The sequence below is a fragment of the Triturus cristatus genome, chromosome 3_2 (assembly GCF_964204655.1).
Source record: "Triturus cristatus chromosome 3_2, aTriCri1.1, whole genome shotgun sequence".
NCBI classification, from domain to species: Eukaryota; Metazoa; Chordata; class Amphibia; order Caudata; family Salamandridae; genus Triturus; species Triturus cristatus.
In genome coordinates this window covers 538,036,375-538,054,500 of record NC_140584.1, presented here as the reverse complement: position 1 = coordinate 538,054,500, position 18,126 = coordinate 538,036,375, and the positions used below count along the sequence as shown (strand labels likewise).

The 18,126-nt window shown below is 49.2% G+C and overlaps 1 protein-coding gene across 1 annotated transcript in view; it reads left to right on the top strand.

Moving 5' to 3' along the window:
* Window positions 1-18,126, top strand: part of PRRG4 (proline rich and Gla domain 4) — a 294,949-nt gene that overhangs the window by 109,459 nt on the left and 167,364 nt on the right. Inside the window, exon 2 of the mRNA XM_085648249.1 lies at window positions 2,731-2,852. Within this exon, the coding sequence (XP_085504375.1) occupies window positions 2,731-2,852 (122 nt within the window). The remainder of the gene's footprint in view (window positions 1-2,730; window positions 2,853-18,126) is intronic.

Below are 18,126 nucleotides of genomic sequence, written 5' to 3'. Positions count from 1 at the left end.
TGTAGCATATACTCCATCCTGTATGTCATAGATGATCTGCAGTGCAACAACCTGAAGAGACTGTCCCACAGTCCTATTAGCGTGGCCGACATATGCTTAAGGGCATGCTGCTGTATGAAGAGCTCATAATCTTTCATCACACTCCACATATCTTCCACACTGTAGATCGCGTTCCGAGCCCACTGAGCTGCTTGATTCGCCACCATTTGTTTTTCCTCATCACCCACAGCATAACGCACCAACACTTTCTCCATGTGGTCTCGCGCTGCTGCCCAATACGCTTCATGCATCCCACGCACAGGCGTCTCACCATTTTGCAGTGTTTGAGGTGTCACACTTAAGGGGGAAAAAGCAGATGAAGAACAGGTATCATCATGATGAAGACTGCGATGTAGGGGTAAAAGGGGACGAAGCAGTCGAAACAGAACCAGTAGACGGGACAGGAGAGCTAACAGCTCCTGCCCCCTTGAATTGCGTGAGTAGAGAAGAAGCTAGTGGGGCCGGGTCTGAGGCAATAGTGCTAGAAACAGAAACACCAGAAAGGGCGGCACTAGGGGCCAAAGACTGGGACGTCGGAACTGTTGGGTATATCCGTTCAGGGGCATAAGGATGTGGAGGGCGAGAATCTAATAACTCCTCAACAAAAACATCTTCCTCCTCTCTGGAGACATAACAATTATCATTCTGTTATCGAAACTTCCTATCTGCACATTCTATGCCTTTCTCTATCTTTTCTCTATCATAGGCCACTGCTTTCTGCGTTATTGTCTGCGTCTGTCTCTTCCGGGCCTCCTTCTCTGCTCTCATACCTCGTTGTTTTGCTTCCTTCTGCCATACTCTTAATGAATCTTACATCAACTGCCTGCTATTTTTAGTGAACAATTTGTCTTGCAAGAAAATAAATTTTTGTTCATCAAACAAGCCAGTAAGCGGCCACTGCAACTCAGCATTGTACCTCTTATATTTATTCCACAGCGTGCTAAACATAATAGGGCCAATGCCGTGCTCGACATATACATCGAAATTTGGGGTACCCTCCGAAGGCGCAGGCTGGCTCTATTCTAGTCAAGCCTCAGTAGAACAACTCCGACATCCAAAGCACCCTCATTTACTTAGACAAGGCATCTTAACATAATACAAATGCACTGTCACCAACAGACAAATATAACCCCATCCAACAAAAGAGTTTGAGAACCAAACCAAAAACGGTCCAAGGACCACACCCTACAGTCCAAAGACTGCTCCAAGTTCAAGAAGACAGTCCGGAGACTGCACCAAGTTCAAGAAGACAGGCTTCAGCCCCAGATCTTTTCAAAAGTAAGCCGAATTTCCAGTTGGCCTGGCAGATTGATTGCAAACACTCTCTGTCTTTTAAGGGTCCGCAAACCCACTAAGTTCAAACCAAGACTGTTCTAAGACAGTACCAAAGACACAGCCCGTCGGCTAGTGCTGTTCAAGCAAGGCAGTCTGGAAACTGCACCAAGACAGTCCGAAGACTGTACCAAGACACAGCCCGTGGGCGCTATTTTTCCAAGAATCAAATCACTCTCCTGGTGCACTCAGGTCAGGTCAGGTTATTCTCCACTGCCGACTCTTTGGACCAAACGGTCAGCTCCAAGGTTTCACCTTCTCAGGACCCCAACCGGTGACCACTAGATGAGGAGTCGCCCGATCAGACAGGCGGGGCAGCCAAGAGAACCGGGCTCTTATCATGTGGGGATCCCCGATCCGCCCGACCGACCAGAGGGCACCCCGACCCTACAACCCTTTTATGGGTGAATCGGATCACCTTTCGGGGTCCCTGTTCGGGCGCCAACTGAAGGAAGTGGCCCTCAGGGGACACCCGAGTTACTGAGAACCACCTAATATGCCGTCCCAAGTAATGAAGAGTCGGTCAGACAGTAGAGAATACAAACAGGCATTTAACAATACTCTGCAGAGGAGTCCAATCTGACCTGTACCCTAAGATATCTGCAGAGGGACTGGCCCCACAACAGCCTGCAACACCTAACCATACATTCAGGAATCCCCAACCACACTCACAGTGGAAAGTTACCGGCTTAGGCCGAACGTGAACAAAGGGGGCACAGAGGGATGAGCTACCATCTGCTAGATGGGTACACACTAGCATACTTTCAAGGTTGCCGTGCCGGATCTCAGCGTCTCCTAACATGGGAGCAGTGCTACACACATGGATAGGTATGCAAGGGCGGAATGGCCTATTAATTAGTAAGTCAGAAGGCAACCTTGAACAGAAGAGAAAATAATAACTAAATACAGTCTTTGGCTGAAGCAAGGCAAGATGAAATACAGGGCCTAGTTCGGTCACAGCCTAATGGGGATTGCAAAATACAAAATGGAGTCCCGCACGCTAACTAAGGCTTACGGATTACAGGGATAACTCAGTGGATTGCATAACGTAAACACACATGAGAGGTCATTTAGCCACACACTGCTAACCTACTATGGTACAAAATATGTATATGAGAATGGGATTTTTCAAACCTAACAGATGAGGCATGTTTTTGCAATGTTGGGGATTCCTGTGAATATGTCTGTCCAATCTTTGGGGGATAATGCCCAGCTCAGTTTTGCTTCCCAGCCATTTGTCCTGGCGTTTTACCTGATCCTGGACTCTAAGAGAGCATTTGGTATGTGTCTGAGGTAAACCAAAGGTGTTATAAAAATTTACTTTATTTTATCCTAAAAGACTTTTCTTTTTTCAAACAGGTCCTGCATGGTGTATATACATCTATTGCTACTTTGCCATCTTCCGTTGATTGTTTACCCAGAGCTGCCTTACAAGAGAAAAATGTTAAACTCCAATGATGAAAGAACAGAAATGGAAGAAGGTACTGTGATATTCTTACAATTAAACGAAGGATCTACATCTAGACAGTCCGCAGGAGAACATGTGTGTCTGAAGCAGGATTGTCCAACATATGTCCAGGATGGCTAGAGCCTCGCAAGCGTTTGAGGACTGACAGTCATAATGTAGATGAGTTTTATTTAGAATTATTGCATATGCATATCTATTATGTGGATAGCATCTGGCACAGATCCAAACCGCCAATCTTGCATGAATCTTGCCTTCCTGGCCCTACTATGGACCAAAGTGTCACAGTAGTATCCAGATTACAGTCCAGAAAACTGTTTTAGAGACTAATTGTCAAAGTCATGAAGATATTCAAACCTATTGGAACTATTTACCAATGGTAGGAAATAGAAAACAAGACTGTATTAGAACAGCCAGCTATAGTCTTACAAAAGATTAAGCATGCTTTGGCCATCCCAAGTCTGGAAATGTGATGGAGTTGTTAAAATAACACTAGTGCAATTCTCATTTGAGTTCCTGATTCTAGGGGTGCAGTAAAACTCAACTCTCATAGTCTTTGAGCTACTACTGGATGACTGCCCTTGATTTATTTTAATGACGCAATGAAAAGTGTTCCAACCCCCTTCCCTTTTAAACTGAGGATTTTCAGTGGATAAAGATGCGAAGCTCAAACACTGCCTTTGATACTATGTTTTATAAACACGTTTCTTTATTTTGTTGCTGGTGCGAGTGTGTATCCAAATGCAGAGCCACATATTTCTAGGGGGGGACAACTAAAACTGAAAGTCACGATAATCATGAATGTTGGGTGCTGTGGGAATTCATAACAATACCTGGAGAAATAAATTGCAGAATAAGCATTACGTTTCAAAATGACTGGAAGTGAGTTGACGATTACGATGCCATAACAGAGTTATCTTTGTTTCAAAACTTTAGCATCTTGACAGCCTTTTATTTGCTAACAAATTGCTGTGATATATATATATATATATAGGTATAGATATATATATATTACCTACTGGCAGTAGCATTTTTTTAAAAAAAACATTATGCCACGAAATTGCGATAATTGCAAATTTTCTGCAATTATTTTTTAAAAAGCAAGCACGTCTCCTGCGCTTGCTTTTAAAATAATGCCGGAGTGGGCCAGGTCCCGGGGGCATATAATAAATATAGGAGGGGTCGAACAGGGCCCCCCTCCTAGGGCTTATCAAAGCCCCAGGGACTGCCATCTCCCCGGTGCTAATTAAAATAATATGGGGGGCCCCTGGATGCCCCCTGCCTAGGGGACTGCCACTTACCCGGGGCATTGGTTTTAAAAAGTACAACAACTGCCGCCTACATCTGTTGGCAGGCAGAGAAAAAGCATGAGGGAAGAAGGGGGAGACGGGATAAAACAAGGGAAGAGGATAGGAAACAACAGAAAAAAAACATAATTGCCAAGTCTGTTCCAATGTAGTCGATTAAGATTGTCATATCCCCCTCTATTATTTTGTTATATACCAGCCTGAGTATTGGACGGAAGGCGCAGTATGCATAGATATATTGGGCAGGTAAGTTCACAGAAATTGGAGGGGAGGTGCTTTATGTATGAACCCCAGGTCTTTTCAAATTTGGGCAGGGCGTGGTTGATCACCGCCAATCATTTCTCCATGGCTATCATGTCCCATAATTTGTGTAGCCAATCTAAGTGTGATGGGATTGTGTCTGATCCCCATTTGGATAGCAGGAACTGCTTTGCTGCGCATAGTGCCAAGGTAATGGCCCTTCCCTTGGTGGAGCGTAGTGGATATGTTTTGGCATTGTGCAACTCCTGGAGACTGTAGCTAGGGAAACGGGGTATTTCTGTGTCAAACATCAGATCTACATTTGCCAGCACCTCCTCCCAATACCCTTGAAGTTTATGACAGTGTCATAGCAAGTGGGTGAGCATGCTGGAATGATTGCACTGCTGCGAACATTTGTCGTCTCTCCCTTTTTGCCATTGAGCCAGGCGGGCAGGGGTGTAGTACAGGTAATGAATTGTCTTAAGCATTTTCTCCCTCCCCGAAGCAGTAATGGCTGACATACGGGCACGCCGAATGATGGCCAACTATTCCTTGTCTGTGAACCGGCGGCCACACACCGCCTCCCATCTTTTCCTGGCTGGTGTGCTCAAGGGATTCGTCATTGTATTTATGAATGTGTATATGTCCGACAATAGTCTGCTGTTGTCCCGCCTGGACAAGAGCCATCGCTCAAAGGTAGTGAGAGGCCTACTTGCATGGGGTCGTATTGAGGGCTGTGTTAGGCAGTGTCTCAATGCTATATAGCACCAGTGTTTTGACCGAGGGAGTCCAAAGTCTTGCTTTACCCTCTGGAAATCCAACAGCCCGTGCTCATCAAACAGGTCCCTGATGTGCTTGCAATTGGCTTCTTGTCATCGTGAGAACGACTATCCCTGCGTTGACTGTGGGAAGTCCAAATTCCCCAGGATTGGGGTGAGGTGAAAAATCGGGGTGGAAAGACGCTTAAACACACTGGGCCCGATTCACAGAACTAACTTAAGACAAAATCCTAAACTTACTACCATTTTCGTATTCACAGAAGACACTTACTCATTTTGGTATTCACAGAAGACACTTACTCACTTCGGTATTCACAGAAGTTAGGAGTCCTAACTTTAGGGGCCCGATTCACAGAACTAACTTAAGACAAAATCCTAAACTTACTACCATTTTCGTATTCACAGAAGGCACTTACTCATTTTGGTATTCACAGAAGACACTTACTCATTTCGGTATTCACAGAAGTTAGGAGTCCTAAGTTTAGGACTCCTAAATGCCTTCTGTGAATACCGAAAGTCTTAAAATTAGGATTTTTCTCAGTTTAGGAGTCCTAAAGTTAGGACTCCTAACTTCTGTGAATACCGAAATGAGTAAGTGCCTTCTGTGAATACCAAAATGGTAGTAAGTTTAGGATTTTGTCTTAAGTTAGTTCTGTGAATCGGGCCCACTGACTTTATCCAAGACGTCCATGGTGGCTTTAACCACTGGGGAGATATACACTCCTGGCGTACGATTCCTGCGTGGGAGCCAGGGGATCTTCCACGGATGAATTCGAGCAACTGCTTGATCTAAAAAGGACCAGTGCTTCTCTGTAAGTGGACGCTGCCATTCTACAAGAAAGCGTAGCTGGGCAGCCTGATAATAGCGCAATAGGTGCGGTATACCCAGCCCTCCCTCTGCTACAGGAAGATACGTACTGTTCTTGGCCATTCTGGCCCATTTACCCCTCCCCCCCCCCCATATAAAGATTCTATGCTCACCTGTAACTTGCTAATCATGGAGGCGGGTGGCTGCAAAGGCATTACCTGCATGAGTTAGAGAATTTTGGGCAGTAGTGACATCTTCACAGCTGCTATCCAATCCCGGCCAGGAGATGGAGCCACCATGCCAGGACTGAATGAGTGCTCTCGCCTTGGATAAGAGATCGGAGTAGCTGTGCGAGATTGAGGTTCTAATAATAGGGAATATACGTATGCCCAAGAAAGAGATTCCCTGCTTAGCCCATGCAAAGGGGAACTTAGGCGCAAGAAGCTTCTGCTCATCCTGCGGGATGGTGATGTTTAGTGCTTGGGATTTTAAGTTATGCACCCTAAAACTGGACACTCCACCAAAAGCTGCGAGTTCCTCTAACAGAGGTGGCAGTGATTGGCTGGGTTTGGTGATTGTGAGTAGGACGTCGTCTGCGTAGAGAGTTATTTTATGCGACTCCCCGTGTCCGGGGATGCGGCCGAGAGGCAAGCCGAGTCGCCCTGTGCAGACTACAACTGAGTTAGAAAGATCGTGTCTTAGCTTTAGATGTGCTTGCTTTAATCAGATTCTCGCTCTGGCGACTGGTTTTCCTCGGTGAGATGTTACAGTATCGCTGATCTCTTTCTCTCTCTGAGGCTTTCGTGGCCTAAGGTTTGTTCAGCTGTTGTTGGGTCTGAGTCTTGTATTTTCGTCGTCTGCGGCGATCCCAGGCCGAGCCCCTGGATCTCCGTTGCTGGGGACGATCCCCTTGTTCCAGTTCCATCCCCAGGATTGTTGCCACCTCTGGAGGTGGACGCACTACATGGGTTTCTCCTTCCCAAGCAAAGATCAAGCAAAAGGGGTGTCCCCATTTGTAACACACTCCCTTGTCCCTTAAAAATTCTGTGACTGGTTTCATGGTGCATCGTCGCTGCAATGTAATTATAGACAAGTCCTGGTAAAGGCGGATCTTGTTCCCTTCGAAGAAAATGTACAGTTGTTCTCTTATAGCCGCCAATATGCGCTCTTTTTGGCAGTAGTTGTGGAGGCAGGTAAGATTGTCCTGTGGGGAGCTGGGCATCTGCGATGGGTGGCCTATGCATTCGGTCCAGCGGGAGGTCCTTTCCTTCGAAGTCTGGAACAATTTGGCAGAACAGGCGTAAGACATATTCTTCCAGACGGCCCGCATCTGCCTGCAACGGAAACCCCTTGATTCGAACATTGGATCTACAGGACCTGTTTTCCAAATCTTCCAGGTGGTAGTTGAGGTCTGCATTGCAGTCTTTAAGTTCCAGGATCTCCCTATGACACTCCTCCAGTTCTTCCTCTCTTGCATCTTCGACCTTCTCCACCTTATCCATACGTTGCTCCAATGTGTTTACGGCTTTCTTTGGATACTTCAGTCCACAGCATCGCTAAATCTTACCACAAAATGCCAAAGAGGGATTACATAAAACTAGGTGTTATGGGTTCCTCCTCACTCACAATCTGCTTTCCCTCCATACCAGGTCCTAAGAAGCCAGGACCCCTGTGTGTCCCGTTTAGATGAGCTCTTGGTGAGGAGGTCTTTGATGGTGGCTTCTTTTTTGTCCTGGTGGACGAGATGGAGACAACTTCAGTCATGCCCAAAGTGTGGCCCTCGTGGCACAGTAACTTCCCCACTTCCAGTGGTCGGGCAGGTGTTATCACTGCCTCCCGCTGAGCCTGCATCCGCCGTCAGTCCTCCCAGTCTCTCGACTGGCCCCACTCAGCCCAGGTCTGCTGACAACCAAAAGACAGCGCTGGGAGCGACCTCGCTACCGGCCTGGATGTAAACTCAGACGTTGCTCTCCTGCACTCATTCTTTAGTTGATCTATTACCTCTCTGCTCCCAGTAGCGGCCTAGGTGTAGTCCTCAAGTCCACCGCCCACTTACTCCAGGTCTCAGGCTCTCCCTCCGTCTAGTTAGTATGGCAGCCGATTCACATGCTCGTAGATGCCCAAGTTAGAGCGATCTTCTACACAGAGGCTGCTATTGTTGCCACTTTGTCCCCTTGACCTTCATCCACTCACCGCCTCTTGATCCCCTTCCTGTTCTGGTGGGTGAACCAGGTGGTTTTAGGCGCGTGGTCTGATCGGTGTCTACTCCAGGTGCTGTCACACTTGTGACATCAGCGCAGTTGGGGCGTTGTCCACTGCCACCCTGCTCTCCTGCTAGCCTTAAACTGAAGTCTCCCCCCTCTAAGTACAGCCTTTTCACCCGGCTGGGTTTGGTTAATTCTGCCAGGCCACCATATTAAGGTCAGACAGGCTTGGGCGCTTTCTACAGCCTTTTCTCCTGAGACTGCCAGCATCCAAGGGGCATCAAACACCCCCTGCCCTGCTGCTGTAGCTCTTGGTGGGCCAGCCCGTGGCACCCAATGTGTTCTGAGGGCTTCTCTTCTTACAGCAGTCCAGTTGGGTGAGATGGGAGGGGGTAGGCTGGAGATTGCAGAGCTGGGCGGGTGAACGTCCTCTGCCAGTCCGATTTCCTCGCCCTCAGACCCCCTTCAGCAGGTGCACTCACCGGTGTGATCATTCACAGGTTGCACCTGGCTCCTCTGTGTGTCAGCTGCCCGTTTCCGCCACGATCCGCGCCTCAATGGCGTCCTGCCACCATCTTCTATCTGGGCTGGGCCTGGCGGGCCAACGAGCCCGCGTCGCCTCTCTGAGTCCACTGGCCACACTTCAGGACTCGTGGTGGGATGTCCCCGACTTTTCCTGCCCGGTGCAGTTTCGGTGAGTGGCTAGCCTCCCAGAGACTGCTGCTCTCATTTCAGCGCGGCAGAGCTCCACGGATTGGCTACCACTCGGTCGCCATCTCGGACACGCCCTATCCCTTCCCCTTTAAAAAAAAAAGATATAAAGGCCTGGCCCCGGGAATAGGGTCCCCGGAGCGCTTGACCCCCTCCTTCTGAATTATTACAAAAATAAATAAAGGCTGGGCCCCGGGGGTCAGGTCCCTGAGGCCGAAAAAATAACAAAAGAAAATCAACAAAAGAAGCCAGGATTGCTAAGAGGTCTTCGGAGGCCACGTTCCCTTTCTCCATCATTTTGCAAGCATGCCTCATGGTGCACTGCTGGTTGGGGGATGAAGTCCACTTTACGCCTGAGGGACCTTGGGGGCCACGAAACCCTCCTTGTACCTCCTGAAAGTCCTAAACAGCAGGATTCCTGAGAGCTGGTCAAAGGCCCAGCTCCCTTTTTCCACCACTCTGCAAATGCGACTACTAGTTGAAAAAACCATAGAAATTCACTTAAAAAAACCAAGGTTACAGGGACGTTACAGTTAGAAATTAACATTTAAAAAACTGTAAAAATTTGCTGAAAAAACCAAAGCTTACAGGGACGTTATAGTTAGGAAATGGTATTTAAAACACCTTAGAAATTCACTGGAAAAAACAAAGCTTACAGAGACGTTCTAGCTAGGCTCAGGTGTCACTCGCACAAAACTAGAGAAATTCAGAAGGAGCAGTTAGCTGAGCTAATTATAACTCACGCCCCCGCAATGCACTGCTTGTGACCTAACATATTACATCACTCATGACATGGTCAGTGACATCACTGATAACATCACTCAGGTCCCATGGGTATTTTCAATATATATTTTTCTGGGAGGGGGACACATACTACCCCATCCTCATGGCTAAACTTGACCCCAGGGACCGCCATCTCGCTGGGGCAGACAGATTAAAGAGCCCCGGGGTCCCCTGGTGAACACCACCTCCCCGGGATTTTATTAATAAATTGGAGAGGGACCTCCACCTCCCTGGGTCACTGGAGTCAAGCTATCCTGGCTGAAGAGGGGTGAAACCCCAAAACCGGTCCTAGGATGCTTGTTTCCAGTCCAGGGAGGACCTGGCCTGGCAGTTCGGGCTGGACTGTTCCCATAGGGCACAGGGTCAAGACTGATTTGCATATGGCTGGGTCCAAACTGGAATGGCATGGTGAGCAAAAAAACGATGGATTTAGGCCCAGATCTCTGTACTGGGGTGAATGTATGACATTGTTCTGCATTCTGTCCATCAACAGTTCTTTTTGCATTTGTCACCCCGAGTGGGACAGGTATGCTCAGACGTGAGTCCCGTGCTCTCCATGCCACTGGAATCAAGCTATCCTGGCTGAAGAGGGGTGAAACCCCGAAACCGGTCCTAGGATGCTTGTTTCCAGTCCAGGGAGGACCCTGCCTGGCAGTTCGGGCTGGACTGTTCCCATAGGGCACAGGGTCAAGACTGATTTGCATATGGCTGGGTCCAAACTGGAATGGCATGGTGAGCAAAAAAATTATGGATTTAGGCCCATATCTCTGTTCTGGGGCGAATGTATGACATTGTTCTGCATTCTGTCCATCAACAGTTCTTTTTGCATTTGTCACCCCGAGTGGGACGGGTATGCTCAGACGTGAGTCCCGTGCTCTCCATGCCACTGGAATCAAGCTATCCTGGCTGAAGAGGGGTGAAACCCCGAAACCGGTCCTAGGATGCTTGTTTCCAGTCCGGGGAGGACCTGGCCTGGCAGTTCGGGCTGGACTGTTCTCATAGGGCACAGGGTCAAGACTGATTGGCATATGGCTGGGTCCAAACTGGAATGGCATGGTGAGCAAAAAAACAATGGATTTAGGCCCAGATCTCTGTACTGGGGTGAATGTATGACATTTTTCTGCTTTCTGTCATCAACAGTTCTTTTTGCATTTGGCTGAACCAGTAGAGCATTCATCTCTCAACTTTATGCCGTTGGATGTTTGGATGCATCTTTACCCTTCCGCATTGCTTGCATTTAACAATAGGAGGGAGTGCTTTACAACTATATCACTCTTTATTTAAAATAGAAACAAAAACAAGACTGTATCGATGGCAAGGGAGCCTTCAATATAGTACACCTTTGTTTCTTGTTAGAGTTTAATGTGCTTACAATGTATGCACTAGCACATATAACAGACCTGCTGACTTTGCCAAAGCTTACTGCATTTTGTTTTGTTTTCACATGGAACTCGAATTAGTTAATTGTACCGAAACCCTCATGAATCTTTGCCTGATCCCCACTGAAAACAAAGTCCCACATCCCACAAGGACTTTTGTGGGAAATTCTTTAAACACTTGAGTCCTGTGACAGTGAGGATTTGACTCCTGAGTGTGTGACAGTAAGATAAACAATAAGATGCCACAGAAAGCAGAAAAACTAGAGAACCAATTGGAAGGAGACTAAGAGGCAAGCTTAGTGGTGATTTATTTATTTATTTAATTTGCATAATAAGTTCCCATTATATGGTACCAAGTGCACGTAAATAAAATGCTACCATTTGAAATAGAGATAAATAGTACAACATGAAAAAGAGATATGTCTAAAATCAAATCACTTACTTCTATTCCAGAGAGAGGATTGGCCTCAAACCAGTGGGGTCCAGGCATCCACTGTGAGGTTGGGGATCCTGTGAAAAGAAGCAGTAAACGCTATGAACTGTTTCATATGGAAGTTGAAAAGCCATAGTGTACAGTAGTTTCTGGAAATTAACCCCTTCAGTGCCACGCCCTTTCCCCCTCCTGTGCCGGGCGTTGCACTAGTGGGTGGGGTTCATGACGAGATAGTCTCGTCATGGGCACAGCGCAACCGTGCTCCATGACGAGACCATCTCGTCATGGGCACTGAAGAGGTTAAGAAACAAGAATGTTTGTGAGACATAGTATGTATTCTTTAAGTACGGGCTTGAAAGATAAAAAACAGAGGAATGATACCAAAATATTAAATAATGGAATTGTATAAAGACAACTGAAGGACGAATACCTGACTTCTGAAGTTCTTCGTTCCCTCCCCTAGCACACAGCCTCTTTCTTAAAACTCTTAGCATATGTAAGTCAAACTTACCAGTCCAAACAGCCTGACTTACAAGTGCTACAAAACATTTTTCGAACTCAGAAATGTTGGTGTTTCACTCACAGGTGGTTGTCCATGTGAGTAAATTTCCTCCCTTGTGTCAGGAGTGGGTGTTACAGGGAAGGGATGCCATGGAAGAGTGTGCACACAAACCTACACCGATTGTGGGCATTCACAAACCATTTTGACAACTTCCTATAATGGAAAATGTTGGCGATTTACTTCTGTCAAAGTGTCAAGTGCATGCATAAATCCCTTTCCAACATGGGTAGGCGAAAAGAACCCCTCCGAAAACCAGTGGAGGCATGGGGTTAAGGTTGTTTTTTAACAGGGAAGAACATTTCCGTGTGGAGGAACACATCCAAAAATATAGCAAGTGCATTTTCGCAGGCACTGCCGCCAACTTTCTTATGCGAAAACGTAGGCAAGTAGATCTCCACACGAAAACTGGGAATTCACAGAAATATAGCAGGATTATGTCTGGAAAATTGCGTCTGGTGCCAGTTTTCAGTTATAACTTGGGAGAGTTTTGTGAATTCCTGAAGTGAATACATCTAAACTGATGCAGGGGCGGTGCACAATAAGGTGCCGATTCCGATCCGTTAAAAATATTCCCCGTACGAATCGTATCCGGATTATTTTACGTACGAATCGTTCAAGTCCCGTACAAACTGGCAAGTACGATTCGTATGTTAAAAAATCCATACGAATCGCATTGGGAAAATTCCCCGACACATCCTCGGGTCGGAAAAAGTGTCCGACACGTCCCCGGACATTTTTACGTACGAATCGGGAAAATGAAGTCCGAGCGCGCAAGTACGATCCGTCCCGTCCGTCCGAATGCACAACCGTATGGAAAAAACACCGTACGAAGCGAACTCCCATAGCAACCATGGAGACGTCCAAACATGTGCCCGCATACGTGCCGAACCCCCAGCACGTAGCGCTGGGGGTACGCACCGTACATACGGGGGGTGGGGGTACGCACCGTGCATATGAGGGGTACGCACCGTACAAACGGGGGGTGGGGGTACGCACCGTACATACGAGGGGTATGCACCATACATACGGGGGTGGGAGTACGCTCCGTACATACGGGGGTGGGGGTACGCACCATACATATGGGTGGGTGGGGGTACAGCGCGGACATGGGGGGTGCTGGGGTACGGCGCGGACATGGGGGGGTCTGGGGGTATGGTGCAGACGTGTAGGGATGGGGGTACGGTGCTTACCGGGCCCCCTTTTCGCCGTGCATTGTGGCGTCCTTAGCTTTTCCGGCACTTTTTGGGACCCGTAAAAATATTGCCGTGCGAAGTGCTGTGGGTACGAATCGTACTTGCTGGTCCGTAAAACGCTGCCTGACTCCGTGCGAATGTCCCGTACGCGGTGTCCCGGATCGGAATTGCGGGTATATTTTAGCCGGTTGGTGTTTTTTACGATTCGTACGGAAATGGTGTTTCCGTACGAATCGTACTTGCATGTTTGTAAGGTATTTTTCCCGGGTACGAGTCGGACGGAGAAAACGCTCCGTCCGACGATTCGTACCTGGTTTTTCCAGGATCAGAATCAGCCCCTAACTTGTTTAATTTGGAGGCTGGTCTTTGGGATCCATGGAATATGATATATTTCAGTACCTACGCGAAGAAGAAAATCTTATACGTCTTAATTGTCATTCAAGTAAAAATCAAGGTTGCTCCTTATAATGGAAGAGATTATCTCCCCACTAGAATGGGCCTGCATCGAGTTTTGAATGGTAAGGCAGTATATTAAGGAGTGTGTGATAACCTAAGTGTAAAGCCTTAGAGTGTCTCTGATGACTGTGGAACAAATTTACTCTGTCAACATATGAACTTTATCCCACATGTTTGTAAAGAATTCAGGTACATACATGGGTATGTTTAGTCAGACAGAAATCTGCCTGTGCAAAGCTGCTTTTATTTCATGTTAAAAAAAAAAGTGTTCAGGAACAGAGATGGGTAGATTAAGCACTGTGGAGAGTAATTTCAAGCTTGGAGTGATGTGAACATTGGCTGCCGACTGTCGTAAATTATAAACATTGCTGGTTGAAATACTAATACAAAAACACACACACACTCACCTCAGCCCTAAAGTACACGAATACCAGAAACATACATTCGCTGACAAATATAACCATTACCCCTTTTCCCTCCTGTCCTCGTCCCATTCATGACAAGTGGAGATAATCACCCCCTGACAGAAAAAAGAACAGAGGAATGCTGGGACCCTAATCCCAACCCCTTCCTCTGGGAGTACATAAGCAGTACTTACCCAGCATTCCGCCTGTTTTTTTTTTCTGTCTATCGACAGAAATAGGACGAGGTGCTGGTGCTGGTGCTGCTCCTGCTGGGCAGGTGTGGCAGTCTTTGGTGGTCCCTGTCTGGCTGCCTGGCTGTCCTGGACATGGTGTGCTTCCTGGCTTGCCGGGAGGCTTGGAATTTGCGAGCAGGCTTTTTGCCATGCGCGCCGGCTGGCCGTTTGTGGCTGCAGCACCAGCTTACCGGTCAGTTACGGGTTACAGGGCACAACTCCCTGGTGGCTGGTCCGAGGGGGAGACACGCTGCAGTGCATGCATGGCTGCTCAGGGGCTGTACTGGTGTGCCCCTGGGGTGCCTGCCGGATGGTGTGGTGTCTTTCCTGCTGCCCAGGTGCTGGGGCTGTAGGTAAGCGCCTGAGATGGCTTGTCGGGGCATGGTTCTGGCAGGTGATGTGGTCAGGAGTGTCTGCCTGCCCCGGGGGTAAGTACCGAATAGCGGTTTGCCTGTTTCCTTTCTTTCTGGGTCAATTGATTGTATCTTGGATCCGATCTCTGCCCCTTTCTTCTTCTCCTTTAGGATGCCAGCTAAGGGTTAATCACAAGGTTACACTCTTAGAATCTCACTGGGGAGATTGAGGGTTCCAGTCTACGCATTGCAGTCTCAGTTCTCTGCGTCCTGAACCTGCTTTACCTCATGATTGCCTTTGTGGGCCAGTGGGTGAGTGTCAGGCTTCTGGTCGATGTTGCCTCATGCCTTCGGTACATCTGGGGCAGGGTCCTATGTGTGTTGGTGTCACAGGCTCCTCCTCCTGCATGGGTATGAGTCCCTCACACAGTGTCTCCTTGAGTGGAGGTCGTCTTTCATGGCCCTTGTGTGGTTGGCGCTTCAGGGGCTTGTCTATGTTGACCCTGGATTGCTGGGGGGCAAGCTTGTTACATTCCCAGACTCTCTATTGGGGCCCGCTTGGGCTGTCTGGTGGGGCGATTCTTGGGTCTGGCTGTGTTGTGGGGTCTGCCGGCACCAGGGTGTGTTCCCCATTGCGGTTTTTCTCCCTCCCCTTTTTTCTGCTGTGTGCTGCTTCGGGCCGGGCCTGTGGTATTAGGGGTGTCCTGTGGTCCTTGGCTTATGCTCGGGATCTTCTGTTTTTTTGCTTGCGGCTGGGCTGGTCATTGCCTGTGGCCTCTCCTATTCCCCTCTGCGTCGCCACATGGGAGGCTTCCCATGCTGGGTGCTGTGGTTCGGGGTCAGGGTTTGGTGGGCTGTTTTCCCTCTTCTAGCAGCTCTGTTTACTGGGTCGGAGTTTCGCTGTTTTGTTGTAGTCCTTGCCGCTTGCTCTCTGCCGTCTTGTTGTGTCTAAGGCTGGTTTCCCTGCTTGGGTCTCTTCCTGTGCTTTGGTTTACGGTTTCGGTTCTGTCCCTCTTCAGGCCTCTGCTCCCTCATTGGGGGGTGCGGCTGTGTGCTCTCTGTGTGCGAGGAGCTACCGGTCTGGTTGTGGGGCTTTGGATGTTGCCTCTGTGTTTATTTTGGGCCTGAATGTTTTGTTTTAGGCCCTCACTGGTCCAGGCCATTGGGTTGGCTTTGCGTTCTCTCCCTGTCTCCTGGTGGGATGCCTGCTGCTTGGGGCAGGGTGCTCTGGCGTTTGGGGGGTGCGGCTGTGTGCTCTCTGTGTGCGAGGAGCTACCGGTCTGGTTGTGGGGCTTTGGATGTTGCCTCTGTGTTTGTTTTGGGCCTGAATGTTTTGTTTTAGGCCCTCACTGGTCCAGGCCATTGGGTTGGCTTTGTGTTCTCTCCCTGTCTCCTGGTGGGATGCCTGCTGCTTGGGGCAGGGTGCTCTGGCGTTTGTTGTCTTGTTGCCTTTGGGGTTGCCTTTTGGGTGTCTGTCTGTGGCCCTTTCTGGCTTCCTTCTTCTTCCTGGCGCCTTGTTTGGGTGGGGATCCTGCGGTTCTGTGCCAGGGGCCCATGCCGTTCTCCCTGCCCATTGCTTTTTGCCTCTGCTCTGCTTGGACCTTCCCCGGGTGCGGAATTGGCTGTGGGGTCCGCCTGCCCGGTCAAGTTGCTTGGCTTCGGTCCTGGCTTGCTGGCTGCTTTTTGCAGGGTGTTGCCTCTGTTGCATTGGTTGGGGTCTGGTTTCAGAGTCTTTCTTTCTGCCTTGGGGGCTTTCTCCTCTGCTCCTGCCCTCCCCTGATGCATGCACTGATTACGTCCGCCCTGGCTTCCTACCCTTTTGTGTTCCCTCTGGGGCCTGGTTTTGGCTTGTTTCAGCAGCTTTTTCTCTCCTCTCGGAGGTTGGGGGTTGTGGCTGTTGGCCCTGTCCCACTCCTTCTGGGCCTGTGGGGGTGCCATGTTGATGGCCTCCAGTCTTTGCTGGCTTGCCTGTGGTTCAGTCAGCTGGCTTCTCGGTCCCTGTGGGGAGGGGGTCTGCAGGGTTGGGCTTTGGGCCGTCCTGTTTGTCGCTCCTGTTCTTGTTCTCCTGGTGGGGTTCTTGTTTTCTGCCGTTTCTGCTCTGGGGCGGGTGGCTGTCTGTGTCTCCATCTGTTCTCGAGCTGTCGTGGGGTTTGGTCCCTGTCGTGAGGGTTGCTGGTGTTGAGACTCGCTTAGGGTGGTCCCTTGGTGTGGTCCTTGGTTCTTTGGGCCAGTTGGTTGGCTGACTGTTCGGTGAGGGGGTTTAATCTCTTTCTGTTCCTGGTTGGCGCTATGTTCCATGGCCATTGGCCGGTCTGTTGGTTCTGTGGTGTCTGGTGGCAGTTCGCTGTTTGTGTTCTCTGGTGTATGTCTCTTATCCTGTGGTCGGTGTATAGGTCTTCTCCGAAGCTGTTATTTTTCCTCCTTCGGTTGCCCCCCGGGTTTGCGGTTGGGGTGATTTCATGGGGGTGTGTAGTGTGGGGCCGGGTCTTCCCTGTTGTGCCTCTTTGATCTTTGGGTTGTCCTGGTCTCTGTGGCCTTGTGGGTTTGCCTCGTCCCACCCCTAGTTGTGTGGACTTCTGTATATGGCTCCCGGTTCTGTTTGGGTTGGGGTCTGGTGGTTTCTGTCCGTTTGACTTTCCTTGGGTGGGGCTCTGTTGATGGCCCTGTTCCTTGTGGGGTATTGGGCTGCGCTGGGTTCTGGCCTCTGGCTCTTCCCCTGACGTTTCCACTCCGTTTGGGGATGGGATCTGGCTGCTTGGTTGGTCTTTCGGCGGCTGGTTTTCTTTTTGGTACACGCGCCTGCTCCCTTCTGGCTTTAGAGGGGCCTTTGTGGGCTGAGTTCTGGGAGTTGTCTCCAGGTTTCCCCGACATTCTTGTGTGCCTTGGCCTTTGCCTCTTGGCCTGTCCCAGGGCTCCAGCTCTGGCTCGTTCTCCCATAATGGGTGCTTGATGGTCGTCCTGTGTCAGTGCTGATGGTTGGTGCTGGAAGTTCCTGGTCCTTCTCTGTGGGGTTTTGGTGGCAGTGTATTCTGGGCTCTATAGGGGCCGGGTCTGTCTGGTTGGGGGAGGCTGCAGCTTGGTTGGTGCTTTGGGTTTGTGCCTTTGCCCTGTTGGCTCTCCTCTTTTTTTGAGTGGGTCTCCGGTGGGACTCCCTGGTGGTGTTGGAGCTTGTCCTGTGGTTGGCCCTTTCACCCTTTGTGCCTGGTTGGGACGGGAGCAGTGGGGTCTTCCCTTGCTTCCCCTTATCTTTCTTTAGGGTTGGTTGTATTTGTGTTTGACTTTCAGGTCTGTTTCTTCCTTTCTTTGCTTGGGCATGCTCTGTGTCAGTTCTGCTGCCGAGTCGGTGTGGCTGCTTGGTGGTGCTGAACTTGTCGACCTTTAGACCGGTGGGCACCCTTGTAGGTTTTTCGTGTCCTGTTGGGGCTTCTGGGGCTTCGTCTTTGGG